This window comes from Pocillopora verrucosa, chromosome 10 (genome assembly GCF_036669915.1).
Source record: "Pocillopora verrucosa isolate sample1 chromosome 10, ASM3666991v2, whole genome shotgun sequence".
Lineage (NCBI taxonomy): Eukaryota > Metazoa > Cnidaria > Anthozoa > Scleractinia > Pocilloporidae > Pocillopora > Pocillopora verrucosa.
The window spans coordinates 13,338,373-13,353,160 of NC_089321.1; the positions used below are offsets into that span (position 1 = coordinate 13,338,373).

General features: G+C 35.8%; 2 protein-coding genes across 3 annotated transcripts in view; both read right to left on the reverse strand.

The window, feature by feature from the left end:
* LOC131772171 (uncharacterized) overlaps positions 1-7,023 on the reverse strand; it is a 49,744-nt gene extending 42,721 nt beyond the window's left edge. The window contains exons 1-2 of the mRNA XM_066172864.1: positions 6,946-7,023; positions 4,292-4,360 (exon numbers count right to left, since the gene is read on the reverse strand). Coding sequence (XP_066028961.1) covers positions 4,292-4,325 — 34 coding nt within the window. The 5' untranslated portion in view covers positions 4,326-4,360; positions 6,946-7,023. The remainder of the gene's footprint in view (positions 1-4,291; positions 4,361-6,945) is intronic.
* Positions 7,024-8,500: 1,477 nt separating this feature from the next.
* LOC131789987 (uncharacterized) lies at positions 8,501-13,943 on the reverse strand. Of its 2 annotated transcripts, none has more exons than XR_010719046.1 (5): positions 13,630-13,943; positions 13,450-13,538; positions 13,053-13,200; positions 10,136-10,174; positions 8,501-9,267 (listed from the first exon to the last, which is right to left on the reverse strand). XR_010719046.1 is itself a non-coding variant. In XM_066173832.1 (5 exons), exons 2-5 carry the CDS (start codon positions 13,483-13,485, stop codon positions 9,043-9,045), a joined length of 438 nt encoding a protein of 145 aa, XP_066029929.1. In that variant the 5' UTR covers positions 13,486-13,538; positions 13,630-13,939; the 3' UTR covers positions 8,501-9,042. The 2 variants fall into 2 exon arrangements, 1 of the variants encoding a protein (XP_066029929.1); XM_066173832.1 differs by having other exon boundaries at positions 13,053-13,190; positions 13,630-13,939.
* Between the last annotated feature and the right edge of the window lie 845 nt (positions 13,944-14,788).

A 14,788-nucleotide genomic window follows, 5' to 3' on the forward strand; every position in this document is an offset into this window, starting at 1 on the left:
CTTAAAAAAAGCATTTATTTAGACTTCATACTGCGATGAACTTCGCAATTCTTACTTGTTTATCTCGTAAGTAAACAATGGCAGATTAATTCCCGAAGTGCTTTCTGAGTTCCCCGATCCCTTTCCGACTGCTTTCACGCTCACAAAACAGGAAAAAATCAAAAGGAGGAAGATACAGCTGTTTTGAAACGCCATTTGACGAGGGTAAATCTGCTTTTTGTTCGACACTTTACATATCAAAACAAAGGAAATTTGTTCCTCGTTTTGATTCTGGCGGTACATTTTTAAATTGAGCTCGCGTAAAAGGGATATCGCCCGAGACGCTTCGCTCGGTTGTGTTTTGAACAAAAACGCCTTGTTAATTTCAAGTAACCGCTCGGAGAAAAGGTTAAAATGACGAGGGAAAAACTTTACCTTCAAGTTAGAAAATTAGCGAAATAGGAAGCCAAAATATTATAGTTTAATATTTCAGAGGTACATTGAGTGCTTTTTCCGTAGAGAATCCGCACGATGGTAAAATGTTCGAAAATTACACTCGCTTTGAGTGGGGCGTTGAAGTGGGCGTGGTCACTATATTCATGTTAAGACTATTTGTACCCCATGAGTTTGATATGGTTAATTATTCAAATTGACCACCTTAAAGAGATTCAAAGACCGACAACTCTAGCGTTAGCCCCTCCTCAGACGTTTCCAGTAAACCCTCAAAAGAAACATAAAATTGTGCTCATTTAATTAAGAAAAACCGCGCATACAACCAACTGTAAAAACCGTGCATACACACGTTAGCACCTCCATGGACCTTTCCGTTCTACCCTCAAAACAACTAGAAGAATTTGCATATTTAATTAGGTAAAAACCGTGCATACACTGAAAAAAGAAAAAAAATCATCAATCAAACATATGGTTGTGGGCAGGTTAGTTTTCATTTCTTTTTCTGTTTTTCTCAGTGTCTTTATGTGTTTGTTTGTTTATCTTGATTCTCACATCTGAACATTAACTCTAGGATCACAATTAATGAGTCAGCTCGAACTTCGACTTTCTCGTTATACGGATCAAATTTATCATAAATTACATTAAGTACGATTCAGTTCTCGTCCACAGAAGTTTCTCAGAAAAGATGGAAAAAGATGAAAGAGTATGTGTTATTTATTGATAAATCGTTTCTACATTTAGACAAACATCCAAATCTCCGATAAATACCGTACAATGTTGAAAAATCTCTCTGCTTTCTGAAATGAAAACAACAAAAACATAACAACGAACAGTGCTGGAAATAATTTTTCACTATTAACAGGACATATGTCCTTTCAAATCTTCATTTTTGTCGGACATCTTATCAATTTGACCGGACATCAATTAGTATAATCAATTGGAATAATGAAATTCACTAGAATAATGATTTTCAATTACTGCAATTAATTTTTTTTATTTAATCAATCAGTTATGATTAACTAGGTGACTTTTACTACCATGAACTTTTCATAATGCAGTTTTTCTTCATGATACTGAAAGTAAACTCTCCTCTGAAGTATTTTTTGTTCAATATCAGTACTTGACATTAAACTGACATGCAACACATTTGTTGAGATTCTCCAAATCAACGTCAATATCTTGTGGAACATCCCTGTGGACTAAAGAAATAGCCGCATGAAATTCGAAAATACCAATGCTAAACCTTCTTTTATTCACGGGGACAGTTGTCCAGTGGAAGCTAATCAGCGATTTCTGTTCCCACGCTATATAATTAAAACGCACAAACATATAAAGGAGAAATTCTGTGGAATATAGATTTATTTGTTATAAACCTGACTACATTTCTATGAAACCAGTGTGAGGCTGCTTTGAATAAACAGTCGGTAGGGTAAAGCTTTTTTGTATTTTGCCTTTGACGGGTGACACTTCTTTTTCCTTGGTTCACATAAAGGGCCCGTTCACATGGAGGTGGGGGACCCCAGGTAGGTGAGGTAACCCACCTGTCCATATAATTTCTTATTTTATCTTGATCACGTTTATATGATAGGCGGGGTGACCAGCCTTGGCAGGTTGCCCGGTCTGCCAAGTAGGGTAACCCTGTCAGCCGGGGTGACAATCTGCCATGTAAACGTTTCAAGGTGGTGCAACCCGCCCAGGCGGAGTCGCGTTCATGGCAAAAAGCTCAAAAGTGAAACATGTATGTTTTAAAACTTTGTACATTTCCTAGCCGTCTCATGGCAGAAATCACCAGAAACCGCAACGGACATACAAGGAGTGTAAAGTGTTCACATTTCGGATAATTAGCGTCGTAAAACGACCATATTTCGTTTCCCAAACTATTCCGTATATCGTATTAAGTCAACTCATCCTCGCGTAACCTAACACCGCGTAACATAACTCGTGACGCTTTCATTAAAAAATATAAATGCGTCCGAGAATTAATCTATCGTCTTTCTCGAGATGTGAGCTTGGGACGCCCTGCTCAAACTCCTTAATTGCAAGCGTAACAACAACCTCAAGAAACCTTTAGTTCCTTCCTTCCTGAGTAAGCTGATAAAATACGGCATTTCAACTGAATAGGAATTTTATCATACTGCATTTGGCTTTAAGCTTATCGTGGAAGTTTCGAATTTATCTTTCAATTTACTGATCCTCTATTCGTTTAAAAGCTGTTAAGAGGCAAAAATCCTGCACAAAATACTTCTAATCGTGGGAATAATGGCGTACGCACATATGGCATAAACCTCTCATGGGCCTGAAAAATGATTTTCAATTTTCAAGACAAGAAAATAAAACCCTGTTTTGTTTGTTTGGTTTCTTGTTTCTTTTTGTTGTCGTTGTTGTTGTTGTTGTTTTTGTATGTATCGCACATCAAATATAAAGAAGAGAATATAGTAAAGTTGTTCGACTTATAGTTCTCGTTCTTAAGAAACTCATCCTATAATCTCAAACAAAATAACTTGTATTTTTATCCAATTTAATAATAGATCCAAGTACACTATTTCAAGTGAAACTCATAAGACATTTTGATGTTGAACATTTCCGCGATCAATAAACACAAATAAAAGGAAAAAAAGAGGAAAACCTTTAGAAGACACGAAGTAGAGGTCTAGAGACCTCTACTTCGTGTCGTAACTGTAAAAAACACCTTTTGAGGGAAATTTTTAAGCCACATTCAGCTTCGCGCTCTTTGATGATATTCGGATTTCCAGTTTACTTTACGGCTGATGCATCAGTTCTTTTACCGCCAAATCACTCAAATCAGTCTCTGAAGCATAAGTTTAAAAAAAATTAAATGGCCAAAAAAATTAAAATTTGTAACCAGACTAATGATTGTAGATATATGAAATTATGATAAAGTTCGGATATAACGCGCGCTTCCATTGGTTAAAAGAGCGTGTTCTGAGAGAGTATGGAGCATAGAGCTGAGCCAAAGCTGTCACGCCATCTGCCAAATTGCACTATGTTCAACCTTTTCCGGGTTCTTTTTTTTAGTTTTTTTTTCCGATAATTGAAAGTGAAATTTCGGAACAAGCAAGCCGGCAAGTAGCAAGAGAAGAACCAAACAAAGGGTGTAAACATACCAGGCGCCGTAATTTACGTTATTGAAACGTGAGCAGATACGAAAATCCCCAAACGAAAAAAAAAAAATTGACATTCCGAGTTTTAAAGATTTTCATGCTGAGTTACATTGCAAGCTTACGTACGGTAATAAAAATCAAACACAGCTAACACTCGTATAGTATTTAAAGTTCAGTGTTTAAAAACGAAACATAAAAAAACAGAAATGATGAAAAATATTTTATATACTTAGGAAGCGGCTAGAGCACTCAAGAAGTGGGGAGAAACACGAGACGAAGCCGAGCGTTTCTCCCTACACTTCTTTCGTGCTCTAGCCGCTTCCTACGTGCCTTATAACAGAACAGAGCACAGTCAAAGCTTCTCTATTTGTTAAATAAAAAATGTGAACTGTGGTGAAGAAACGAATACAAGAGATCCTCGCAGCTATAAACACTACTGAACTAGTAGTTGGACCTTCCAAAAATTCAGGCCCGAACGGGATTTAAACCCATGACCTCTGCAATACCGGTGCAGCGCTCTACCAACTGAGCTAACAAGCCGCCTGGGAGCTGGTCATTAAGTTGGGTCCAAATAAACCGTCCATGTGATGAATAATGATTTTAAAGATATGAAATCATATATGTGCACTGCGGTGAAGAAATGAATGTAAGAGATCCTCGCAGCTATAAACACTACTGAACTAGTAGTTGAAATTGGACCAAAAGGTGTTATTAGCTTGAAAACTTGTGTTACTCACCTTCATCAGAATCATCAGACGTTCTCGACTCCATCTTCTCTTTACTATAAATTTCAACCTAAAAACAGGCTAAATTTGAATGGTAACATTATTATTCTGTTAGCTATAAATAAAGAAGGACTGATTTATCCTTTTCTGAAATGGCACCGAATTATAGTAATCACTTTGGTCAAATCATAAGATTACCTCAATTCAAAACTGTAAAACTTTTCCCAACTAGATCCCAGTTTCCGTACGAATGTCTTAACTGCCCATATGTCTTAATTGTCCATACTGTGTCAGTTTCAATTTTAAGCTCGTTTGTTTTTCTAGATTTCAGCCTAGAATGGTTAACCCTAACATAACATTCATACTAATAAATAGCATAATAATACAAGAGTATGCAAACAAAAATACAAGATATTTGATATCTATAATTATTTAGAATATACCTCAGTAGCAGACACATACTGAACAATTATTGGATATCCAGAATAATTAAAGTCGAGGTATAGGAGATAATTTTGAAAAAAACAAAACAAAACAAAATATGCGTTTAATGTATGCTCTCCGAGGTTAACAGGTGCTGATATTTTGTCATAATGCCTGATTTATGCTATTATTTCAGTTGATTTGTTAACTTTTTTGGTTGTGTATGGCACTGTAATTGCAAGGACATTGGAATTGTCATGTTGCGCTTTGTTGCCTAAATATGTGTTCTAAATTTCAATTTGTACTTATCCACTTGATAATGACGAGAATCAGAAAATACAACCAGACTTTAATATCAAACCCAATCATATGTCTATGTATACATTCAGTGTATAATACGATCACATGAAAGGAAACACGATTATCTACTAGCCCTGCTAATTCTTGATATTCAAGTTCTAAAGGAAAAATAAAAGCGAGGCCAATAGAATGTCACGGGTCAAATGCACAGTTCAAGTTCAAATAAAATCAAATTTAAATTTTTCCCGCAGCGATGTCACTGACGCGTTCATCCTTCAATCGAGAAATAAAGCTCACTTGGTGCTTCAAGAGTGTAGATCGACAAAATAGATCCATGATGCCCTTATCATGTTGACATTTTGACGACGGTTGAGTTATTGGATAGGTTATGTATGACCATATGGCGAACTAAAATAATCAGTGTTAGATTTCTTGCCCTTTTTTTTCAGCTGTTTATCATTAAAAATGACTAAATTTTCACTAGTTGTGTGAAAGATCATTGTTGCTATTTTTCTTAAGACATTTGTTGTAGGGTTTTTGGAAAAGTGAGTGAAATCGTAGGTGTTTTACTGTTTGCTGTTGATGTAAACATAAGGGTAAAACTATAAATTCTTACATTTGTAATGCATCGTAACAACGAGGTTCAGTTCCGCTCATTAAGCACTAAGAATAACATAACTTGACGAAAAAAATAGCGTTAGCTTTCATAAAATAAAAGAAAAAGATAGACAAAACTTTCATACGAAAAGGATTGAATTTCTTCAAGAACTTCTTAACCGGAATAATGCATTTCTAAGAACTAAAATGATGCAATAAAAAGCGAAAGGTCACGGGAAAAAACCCTAATTACACATTTACTTATGTAATATGCATGAAATATCACGCAAAAAAAAAAAACAGTTTCGAAATGAATTTTTACTCTACTCTGTAACTCTCCTAAGGTATAACGAAGGAAGAAAAAACGGGATACATGCCCTGAATCATTGAGTCGTTCTCTCGGCTGTGAAGTAATTACAAAACCTGAACACCACTAAGACCTATCTTTTCTCCCGGTGAAATATCTTGCTCGGAATTAATATCACAACCGCATTTTAAGAGCAAATCCTTTTAAAGCAAAAGGTAAGATATGCATCGTTTTCTTAATGTGATTACACAGCGATTTCATGTTCCCTGCTTGCTTGTTAAATTGTATAATTACGTTACAACGTCGGCGTAAAAATTCTAGGATTCTGACCACTCGAAGCGAACTAACAAACAAACAATTCAGCAATATTGAGGCTCCTCAAGACACACATGTAATTCTGTGGATGTTAATTATCAAATAAATATAATATCGCCATCTGGCTCGTTTTAATACCTGGCCAACTAAAGCGAATTGTAATTGCGATAAAGATTTCGGTCAGTTATTGCTTGTTCCTGAAGGAGAAATTTAGGCCCTCACCTCGGCGGAATCAAAAAGAGTCACAGTCCATCAAATCAGTCTGATGTTACGAATACTGTCTTGTTTCAATTTTAACCTGCTTTAGAGTCAACATTAAGAAACGCTTCGGGTAACAATTCAGTTAATCGAGGAAGAGTCTTAGTAACATCATGGCGAACCAACAAGTCAAAGCATCAAATGATCATTGAATGTCGCATCATGACGAAATATGATGTCGCCCGGCCACACGGTTCGTTTTCATCGCTTGCCTGGTAAACGTGAGTAATATATATCTCGATTGACTTCTCCATTTGGAGAAATTTAGGCCCATAAGCTCGGTGAATCAGAATTGGCTAAAGTCCAACAAATGAAATAGTGTGCGGACTTACGAACACAATGTTGCTTCTGTTTTTCTAAAAGACGTTTCAGAGTAAGCATTAGGAACCGCTTATGGTAACATTTTAATATACTACAAAAATTCCTACATCATGTAAAAACATCTTACCACAACTGTTTAACATACCTCTTCGTCGCCTGATTAATATTTCATATCTGGGACACAGCCTTTAAGATGGGGGTCACGCTATATCGAAGGCATTCGTGGAGCGTAAGAGTACACGGTAATTTTGGTCAGTGGGGAAATTATGAAACCCGCGAATACTGCGAAAGCCCGCGAAAGGATGACATTTAAAAACCGAACACAATTTTTGATTAAGACACTAGAATGCGTAATGATGGCGGTGACTAATCATTCTTCTTTAAATAAATCGGAGATTGACTTCCTTGAGGAGAACCTTGAAAATTGTTCTGTTGAAAACCAGTACTTCGTGGGTTATCTCGACGGGAAAAGAGACGAGTTCGAGGATATGCTCGAGAGGTTTCTTCTTATTAGTTCCACATGCTTTGTAAAGAAGGCCTTACACTCAAAGGAGTCAAATCGCAAGAAGTTTTCGAAAAATGGTAGGCAGTTTCTTTTATTTTTAGATGATTTTTTTGCCTTTATCAGTTCGGTGTGGGCCTTGTAGAGATTTGATCTTTTGCCGCAATTTTGTAAAAAACTTACGCCACGCACCGGGCGTAAAAGTGTTGAAATATTTAAAAGTATTTCATATATAGGAAAGCCCTTGGAAAACACTCTTAATGCGTAATCTAGCATACCGAAATACTTTTTCAAATTATGCATTTGCAGCGTCTCCCGTCTTTGAACACAATGGTGGTAATGTACCGATCCAAATTTTTGGCAAACCGTTTACCATCGTAAGCAATGAAACTCGGCATTGCCTCCACGGACCAATAAAGGCGAGAATTCCTTTTGAAAACAGAGTTTGAATTATAATGAAACGTACCAGTAGCATTCGATTTTTGCACAACTCGCGAAACTGTTTTAATTTTTCGAGGTATTTTAGTGAAGGAATCCATGGAGCTTTTCGCATACTGAGGAAACAAAATCGGGAGGGTCATTTACTTCAGAATTCCCCATAAACATAGGGTGTGTACAATTCCTGAAATTCCCGTTCGTTATTTCACGAATTATCTGACGTTTCAGTGTTGACAAATTTTTTCGTATTACGTAAGTAAAAAACATTGAACTTCTCTCAACGGACTCAACGCTGCGCGGAGAATCTCTCTCATAATTTACTTTTTAAGAGACCACATTACCGTTCAAAATTCAAACGTTACTGTCGGGCTTATTAGCGCATTGATAACCTAGTAAATAGCTCAAACATACTGAAAACATTTTTATTAGTTTTTGCATATCTTTATCTGTGAGCCACATGTGAGTAAACAAAAACAGAGAAGTATAGTTTGATGGCTTGTCTTCATTAATCTAGGATTTTGGGAATCGCTATAAACTACGCGATCACGCATTTAGTAATATTTCTTCTCCTCCTAGTGAGCGATACTGGAAGAAAATAGTAACGGTGTAATGCTATTCATGATGTGCACGTTATAAAAAATATTTGTACTCGCATTTAGCTTACAGGTAAAAATCCCATGAAAACTGTTCAAAAGAAATATATCTTAGTGGTTATTTTATGACAACCACAAAATACTCAAACAAAATCAAGAAACTGCCGTAGGACCTCAAAGCTCCATCGTTTATTTTCGTGAGGAACAAGTGCTGAAGCTTACATGACGTATTTTAAATTTGACCGCTGTACTGTAAACTTGATGTGAAAGTCTAACCGGAAAAATTCTGACATTGCTGCTTCTTATGTGCATAAAACAGCTGTGAAAGGGCTATAAACCACAGTATTGAGAATGTACAACGTTAATTGTACTGATTTCCTCGTACTTAAACAAAAATTACAAATTAAATTCTACCAATGATTCCAATTCTGAAATTTCATGAACCCTTTCACCCCCAAGATCGTATTAGTAATTCCTCTTACTATCTGTCACACAATCTTTTGATATTATTTGAGAGAATTTAGTATTGGATCAACTTAAAGTCCCCTAGATCATATTCTGCTTTATTCTCATCACTTTTCTACTTGAAATTGTGCTGAGATTGTAAGGAGAAGTTTTCTCTTGGTCACTCATGGGAGTTAAAGGGTTAAAGAAAGTGCTGACATTCAGCAAAGTATGACCTAATGGCCAATACCCATTAGGGCCTGCTCTAGGAAGGACAATATGGCTTTGCTGTCTTTATAAACCACATATTGAATATATAAAATGATGACAGCAAAGCCACAATGCTATTTACAATGCTTTGTTGTGGTTTGTTGCATAGATTAATGCCCTCATAGATGATAAATAGTTTATCAAAATCAAATTGTTCACCAATGGCCACAATTTGAGGCTGAAAGGACTTCAACAATTCATCATCAATTGAAGCTGTTCTCTGTAAAAAGAAAAAATAATAAAAATGGAAAAAATGAGTCACCTAACCCCATAAAAATGAGCAAAACAAAGTCTCAAAAGAAGAAAGTTGTAACTAAAAGGTTGCTGAGTGATCAACTAGACTAATTTGGAAAACGTCCCTTATATCCAAAAAAGATATGCTCCCCTTGGCTATCAATGACCAAAACAAACAATTCATAATTAATTTTACAACTGTATACATTGGCAAGTTCATGATCAATAGGTATTTTTGTTTAGAAACTTGGGGCCAAGGAAAGTGTGTGAAAACACAGCTAGGCATTAAAAGTGAAGCTACATGCAGTCAATAGCATGTTTTTATTTGATGCAAACACTGATTTCACAGCCATTTCTGTTTGTTTGTTTGTTTGTTTGTTCTTTTTTCTATTTTCAATAATCTGCTCTAAAATTAAAAGAGCCTCTGGTCTCTTTCGGTAGAAGACAGTTACTGGTAGGATAATGTAAACACTTCTTATTGAGGGCCCTTTCCTTTTTGCTGTAGTATCTTCAGTTGGTAATTAAAACCAGTACAATTTGATCTTTAATTTCTGGTACAAAAGGATTATTCAATGTATGAACATCAAATAAAAAATTATATGGCCAATTCAACACTTTTAACACACATATGACAAGAATTGTTGACTTCCAATAGGACACCCCACCTAAAATGACCTCTGGAAACCCCAAAAGTCTGTAAATAATGCATCCACAACACCCACTTGTTTTAAGTTTAATAATGGCTACGCAGTAGCCCAGAGTAGTCAAACAATTGAATGAGTAAGGTTTTACTTGCTATTTTAAATATCCTTCCTTAATATTAAATATTTTATATAATATGGTTTTATACTCACATGTGCTGGAAGTTGAAATCTATACATCCAATCTTCCACCTAAGGTAACAGAAACAAGACAAGCTGAATAAAATAAAAGCATATTTATTGACAAATTGTTTAACACAATGTATATTCAACCACTGAAATGGTAATTGTTACACAAATCATAACATGTGACTACTCATATTCAAAAGTACATTGTATATTGTATGCATCAAATCTGAAAAATTAAACAGCTTACAAGGCAATAACAATCATTTAATTCCCATGAATCAGACCAAGACAGAATTTCTCCTTACAATATTAATACAATGTCAAGCAGACAAGAGATGAGAATATGGAAAAACATTAATTACAGGATTATTAGTTGATTGAATACCAAATTCTCCAAACTAACATCACTAGAACTATATGGCAGACAGTATGGAGAATTACTAATAAGATCTTGGGAGTTAAAGGGTGAAGGTTCCTCACCAATGTCTCAAATGCTAGTTGCTTATATTTGCTCATACAAGTCAGACTTAATTTATCAATTAGTTCTGATTTCTTAGTCTTTGCAATTGTACTTGCCATATAACCAAAGCTATAAACATCTGAAGTTGACCATGGGACATACAGACCATCATACAAAGCAGGATCAATGTGTTTATGTCATGTTTTGAGTCCAGCTCTTTCTGATCCAGAAGGAATTACTTCTACCTTGGTTTTCCTAACTTTACATGCCTCATTGAAGTCTATTATTTTTTGCTGCCAATCACCCCTATTCACCTCTGAAATCAATACATTATCTCCTTTTTGTCATTGTGGACAATCCCTACTCCATGAAGATAAAAGAATCCCGACTACATTGCATTAAAATGCCTAACCATGATTTTTCAACACATCCACTCCCTGACTAAAGAGCTCTAAAAATGGTAAATGAATGTTTGATCCCTTCCTTAACCCTTTAACTCCCATGAGTGACCAAGACAAAATTTCTCCTTACAATACAAATACAATATCAACCAGATAGGTGATGAGAATAAAGAAAAATGTCAATTTGGGGATAATTAGTTGATCAAATACTAAATTCTCTGAATTACCATTCTAAGAATTGTATGGTTGGAAGTAAGGAGAATTACAAATTTGATGTGGGAGGTAAAGGGTTAATTCCACAAACCTCTCATACAAGCAGTTAAGTAGTTCTCTAAAAACTACACCAAAGGCAGGGAAACGCTTTGTGAGAAATATGTGATAAAATACAAGCTTCCTCGGCAACAGTTTCTTTAGTAGTTGATTCACTATTAATAGTACTTGACTGCACTGGAAAAGACATACATGTAAACTTGCAAACACCAAACCTTCCCAGGCCTATTACACAACTTTGTTTCTGTGGCTATCCCCTACAACTGAAAGTTGCTATTAGCTCATTTCTTTCACTTACACATTTAACTTGCTTCAATGAGACATGAAATCCCTCAAAGTTTGATATCTATGATTAATCATTTTGAAAAATATATTTCAAGCATTGCACCTACATGTGCTGTAAAATGATCAATTGATGCTTAAAAGTGAGGATTCCTTAGCAAAAAAGCTTAGCACCTCTGGCAGATACCTTTGTCACAGTATTGTAGAGCAAAGAATAAATAATAATTATTATGTTTCCAGCATTGCACCTACATGTGCTGTAAAATAATCAATCAATGCCTAACAGTGAGGTTTCCTTGGCAAAATGGCCTTGCATGTCTGGCGTATACCTTGATCACAGTATTGTATAGAGCAAAAAGAAAAATATGTTTCAGGCAATTTGCACCAACCTGTGCTGTAAAAATTATCAATCAATGCCTAACAGTGAGGATTGCTTAGCAAAAAAGCTTAGCACCTCTGGTGTACACCTTGATGACAGTATTTTAGATAAAAGAAAAAAAACTATTTCAATCATTGCACCTACATGTGCTGTCAAATAATCAATCAATCAATGCCCAACAGTGAGGATTCTTTAGCAAAATAGCTTTGCACCACTGGCATATACCTTTATCACAGCATTGTAGAGCATAGAAAAAAACATGTTTTAAGCATTGCACCTACACTGTACATATGCTGTAAAATGATAAATCAATGTCTAACAGTGAGGATTCCTTAACAAAAAAGCTTTGCACCCCTGGCATATACCTTGATCACAGTATTGTAGAGCAAAGAAAAAATTTTTCAAGCATTGCACCTACATGTGCTGTAAAATGATAAACCATTGCCTAACAGTGAGGATTCCTCAGCAAAAAGGCTTTGCACCTCTGGCATATACCTTGATCACTGTATTTTAGAGCACGGAAAATGTGAAATTGATAATTTGAGAAAGAACTGATCAGTCAATGAAAGAATCAATCTATGCCTGAAAGCAAGGATTCCTGAGTAAAAAAAAAAAATCACCCCCAGCTGACATATTACCTTGAGCACAGCATTGTTCAGCAGGAAAATACAAGAAATTCATCATTTAAAGCATTGCACCTAAATGTCTGTAAAATGACCAATCAATGCTTTACTTCTATAGCTCGCTGATCCTAGCAGTATGCAAAATGTGTCTTAAATAAACTTTGTAATGGGTCTTGCTCACCATAGAGTCTCTGTGGCTTGATCAGTGGTGAGCATCGGGGCATGAAATCCCTAGGTTCAATTCCACTTTGGCGAACAACATTTTTTCTTTGTTCCAAGCTCATCACAAACCGAAAAATAAAACTTTCTCTATTTCTTACTGCGCTCAGAACTGACCATCTTTCTTATTCTAATTAGCATGTTTATCTAACAAAGGTCAAGGGGGGGAGGGAGGGGATCTCATGAAGAGATACAAGTAATTCACTGAATTTTATTTTACAACTCAATTCCACTTCCTAGAATTTAAATTCCATTCTGTGGGAGTATAGAGATTGGTTATCACTACAAGATATAAAAAGGCACAAACCTTTTTTGAACTTTTAGGTGTTTCTTTAATGTTTCCGTTCTCCTTGCTTGTTGGTGTACAGGAACTTAAGCTTATAGATACTTTCTCCAAATCTCCGCCGCTTGCAAATTCCACGTCTACATCTGCTTCATCTTCATCCTATAAAAAGCTATAAAAGATTAATCCAACTTCAAATATTGGTAAGTGATTTATTGATCTGTGTTAGTTTTGGTCTGCAGTTGGCCTTTTGCGTTGCACAAACATTGAACTTAAAAATTTGCGTGCCTTATAAAAGATTAATTAAACCAATTTTTTATGACTATAAATTAAATGCATTAAGTGCGGATATCACGTGTTTATGAGTATGGATTCTTGTGCATACTTGCTGAAGATCAGCAAATTTTTCCTCATAGCTTACCATCAAACACAGGCAGAACCACGAGCATGGGTACATTTCTTCGACAAGTCACGGTTGGGTCCGGAATTCAAATGATTGGAATGGCTCACCTGAAGTAAATGTGCAAGCATGAAATTGTATTTAAATAACAAGATTCACTATGAGGCTTAGTTCATAAAAAGAAAATCATAAAGGTCATACCAAGAAAATCTTTGTGGTAAATATGTAATGTAAGCTGATTTCTGTTAAGTTAAATCAGGATAAACCACACAGCGATGCAAAGTCCCTTGCAGAAAGCAAGCAGCGCAAACGATCCACACGAGGGAATCGGGTGTCCACAATTTGACTCTCCTTCGTAGAAAAATCATTGTCATTAGCGAAATGCACAGTATGATATTCGCAATAAACTATCTGTTAAATCTTTCCGCAACGCGGTTTAAACTGCATGGTAGAACAACATATAGCCACTTTGAAGATTGTTCGTGTAGGCTGTATTATTCTGTCACCATAGAGCCATTCTGCGGAAACTTTATGTAAGACACATCGTTGTGTAACAGTGGGTACCACTATCTACATCGTCTACAGCAGGTACAACTACTTACACTGTCTACAATAGGTTCAACTAGCTACACTGTCTACAACTTGTTAATCACATTGTCCATCCATGGAGTCTGGTTGCACTCCAACTGAATTTTACATAACACTCCATCTCCATTTTGCACGATTATTTTTCTTTAAGTTAGTGATCTTCTCGTGCACACAGGTGAGAATTATGTCATCATTTATTTTATTGTTTATTATTTAAATGGATGAGGTCTGTAAAACTAGAATATGCAGTAGGAGATGACAGCCTTTCAATATATCCAACGTTTTTTCTCCTGACTTTTTATAAGTGGTCTTCGTGGCAAGTGTTTTGTTGACGTTTTTCCGAAAACTTGTGCACCACCTTGTCCTTGATCGATAACAAACCTTACTTTTTCCAGTCTCGTGGTAATGGGTGTATCACTCTGAGTGGAAAAAGGCGAAGGTAGCGGGCACGATCAGATGTTGGTACTTTTTCGTAACTGCTGATAATGAAATTCACACACAACATTTCCTCGTTCTACCATTTCAGTGTTTAAAGTTGTGAAGTGAAATACACCTTCAATTTCCTTTGTCAAATTGAATCACTCATCATTTGAAATGTTTTTAACATACCAGAAATCTTTCTCCTCATAACAATAAGCAAAATGTCTTCTTTGAATTGATACTAAAAACATTGTGTTTTAGCAATACCAGAAGGAGTTATCTTTTCTTAAGTAACCCTTGGTAGAACCCAGCAGGTGGCGCAATTAAATAAGCGGTATCGTATTACAATTGA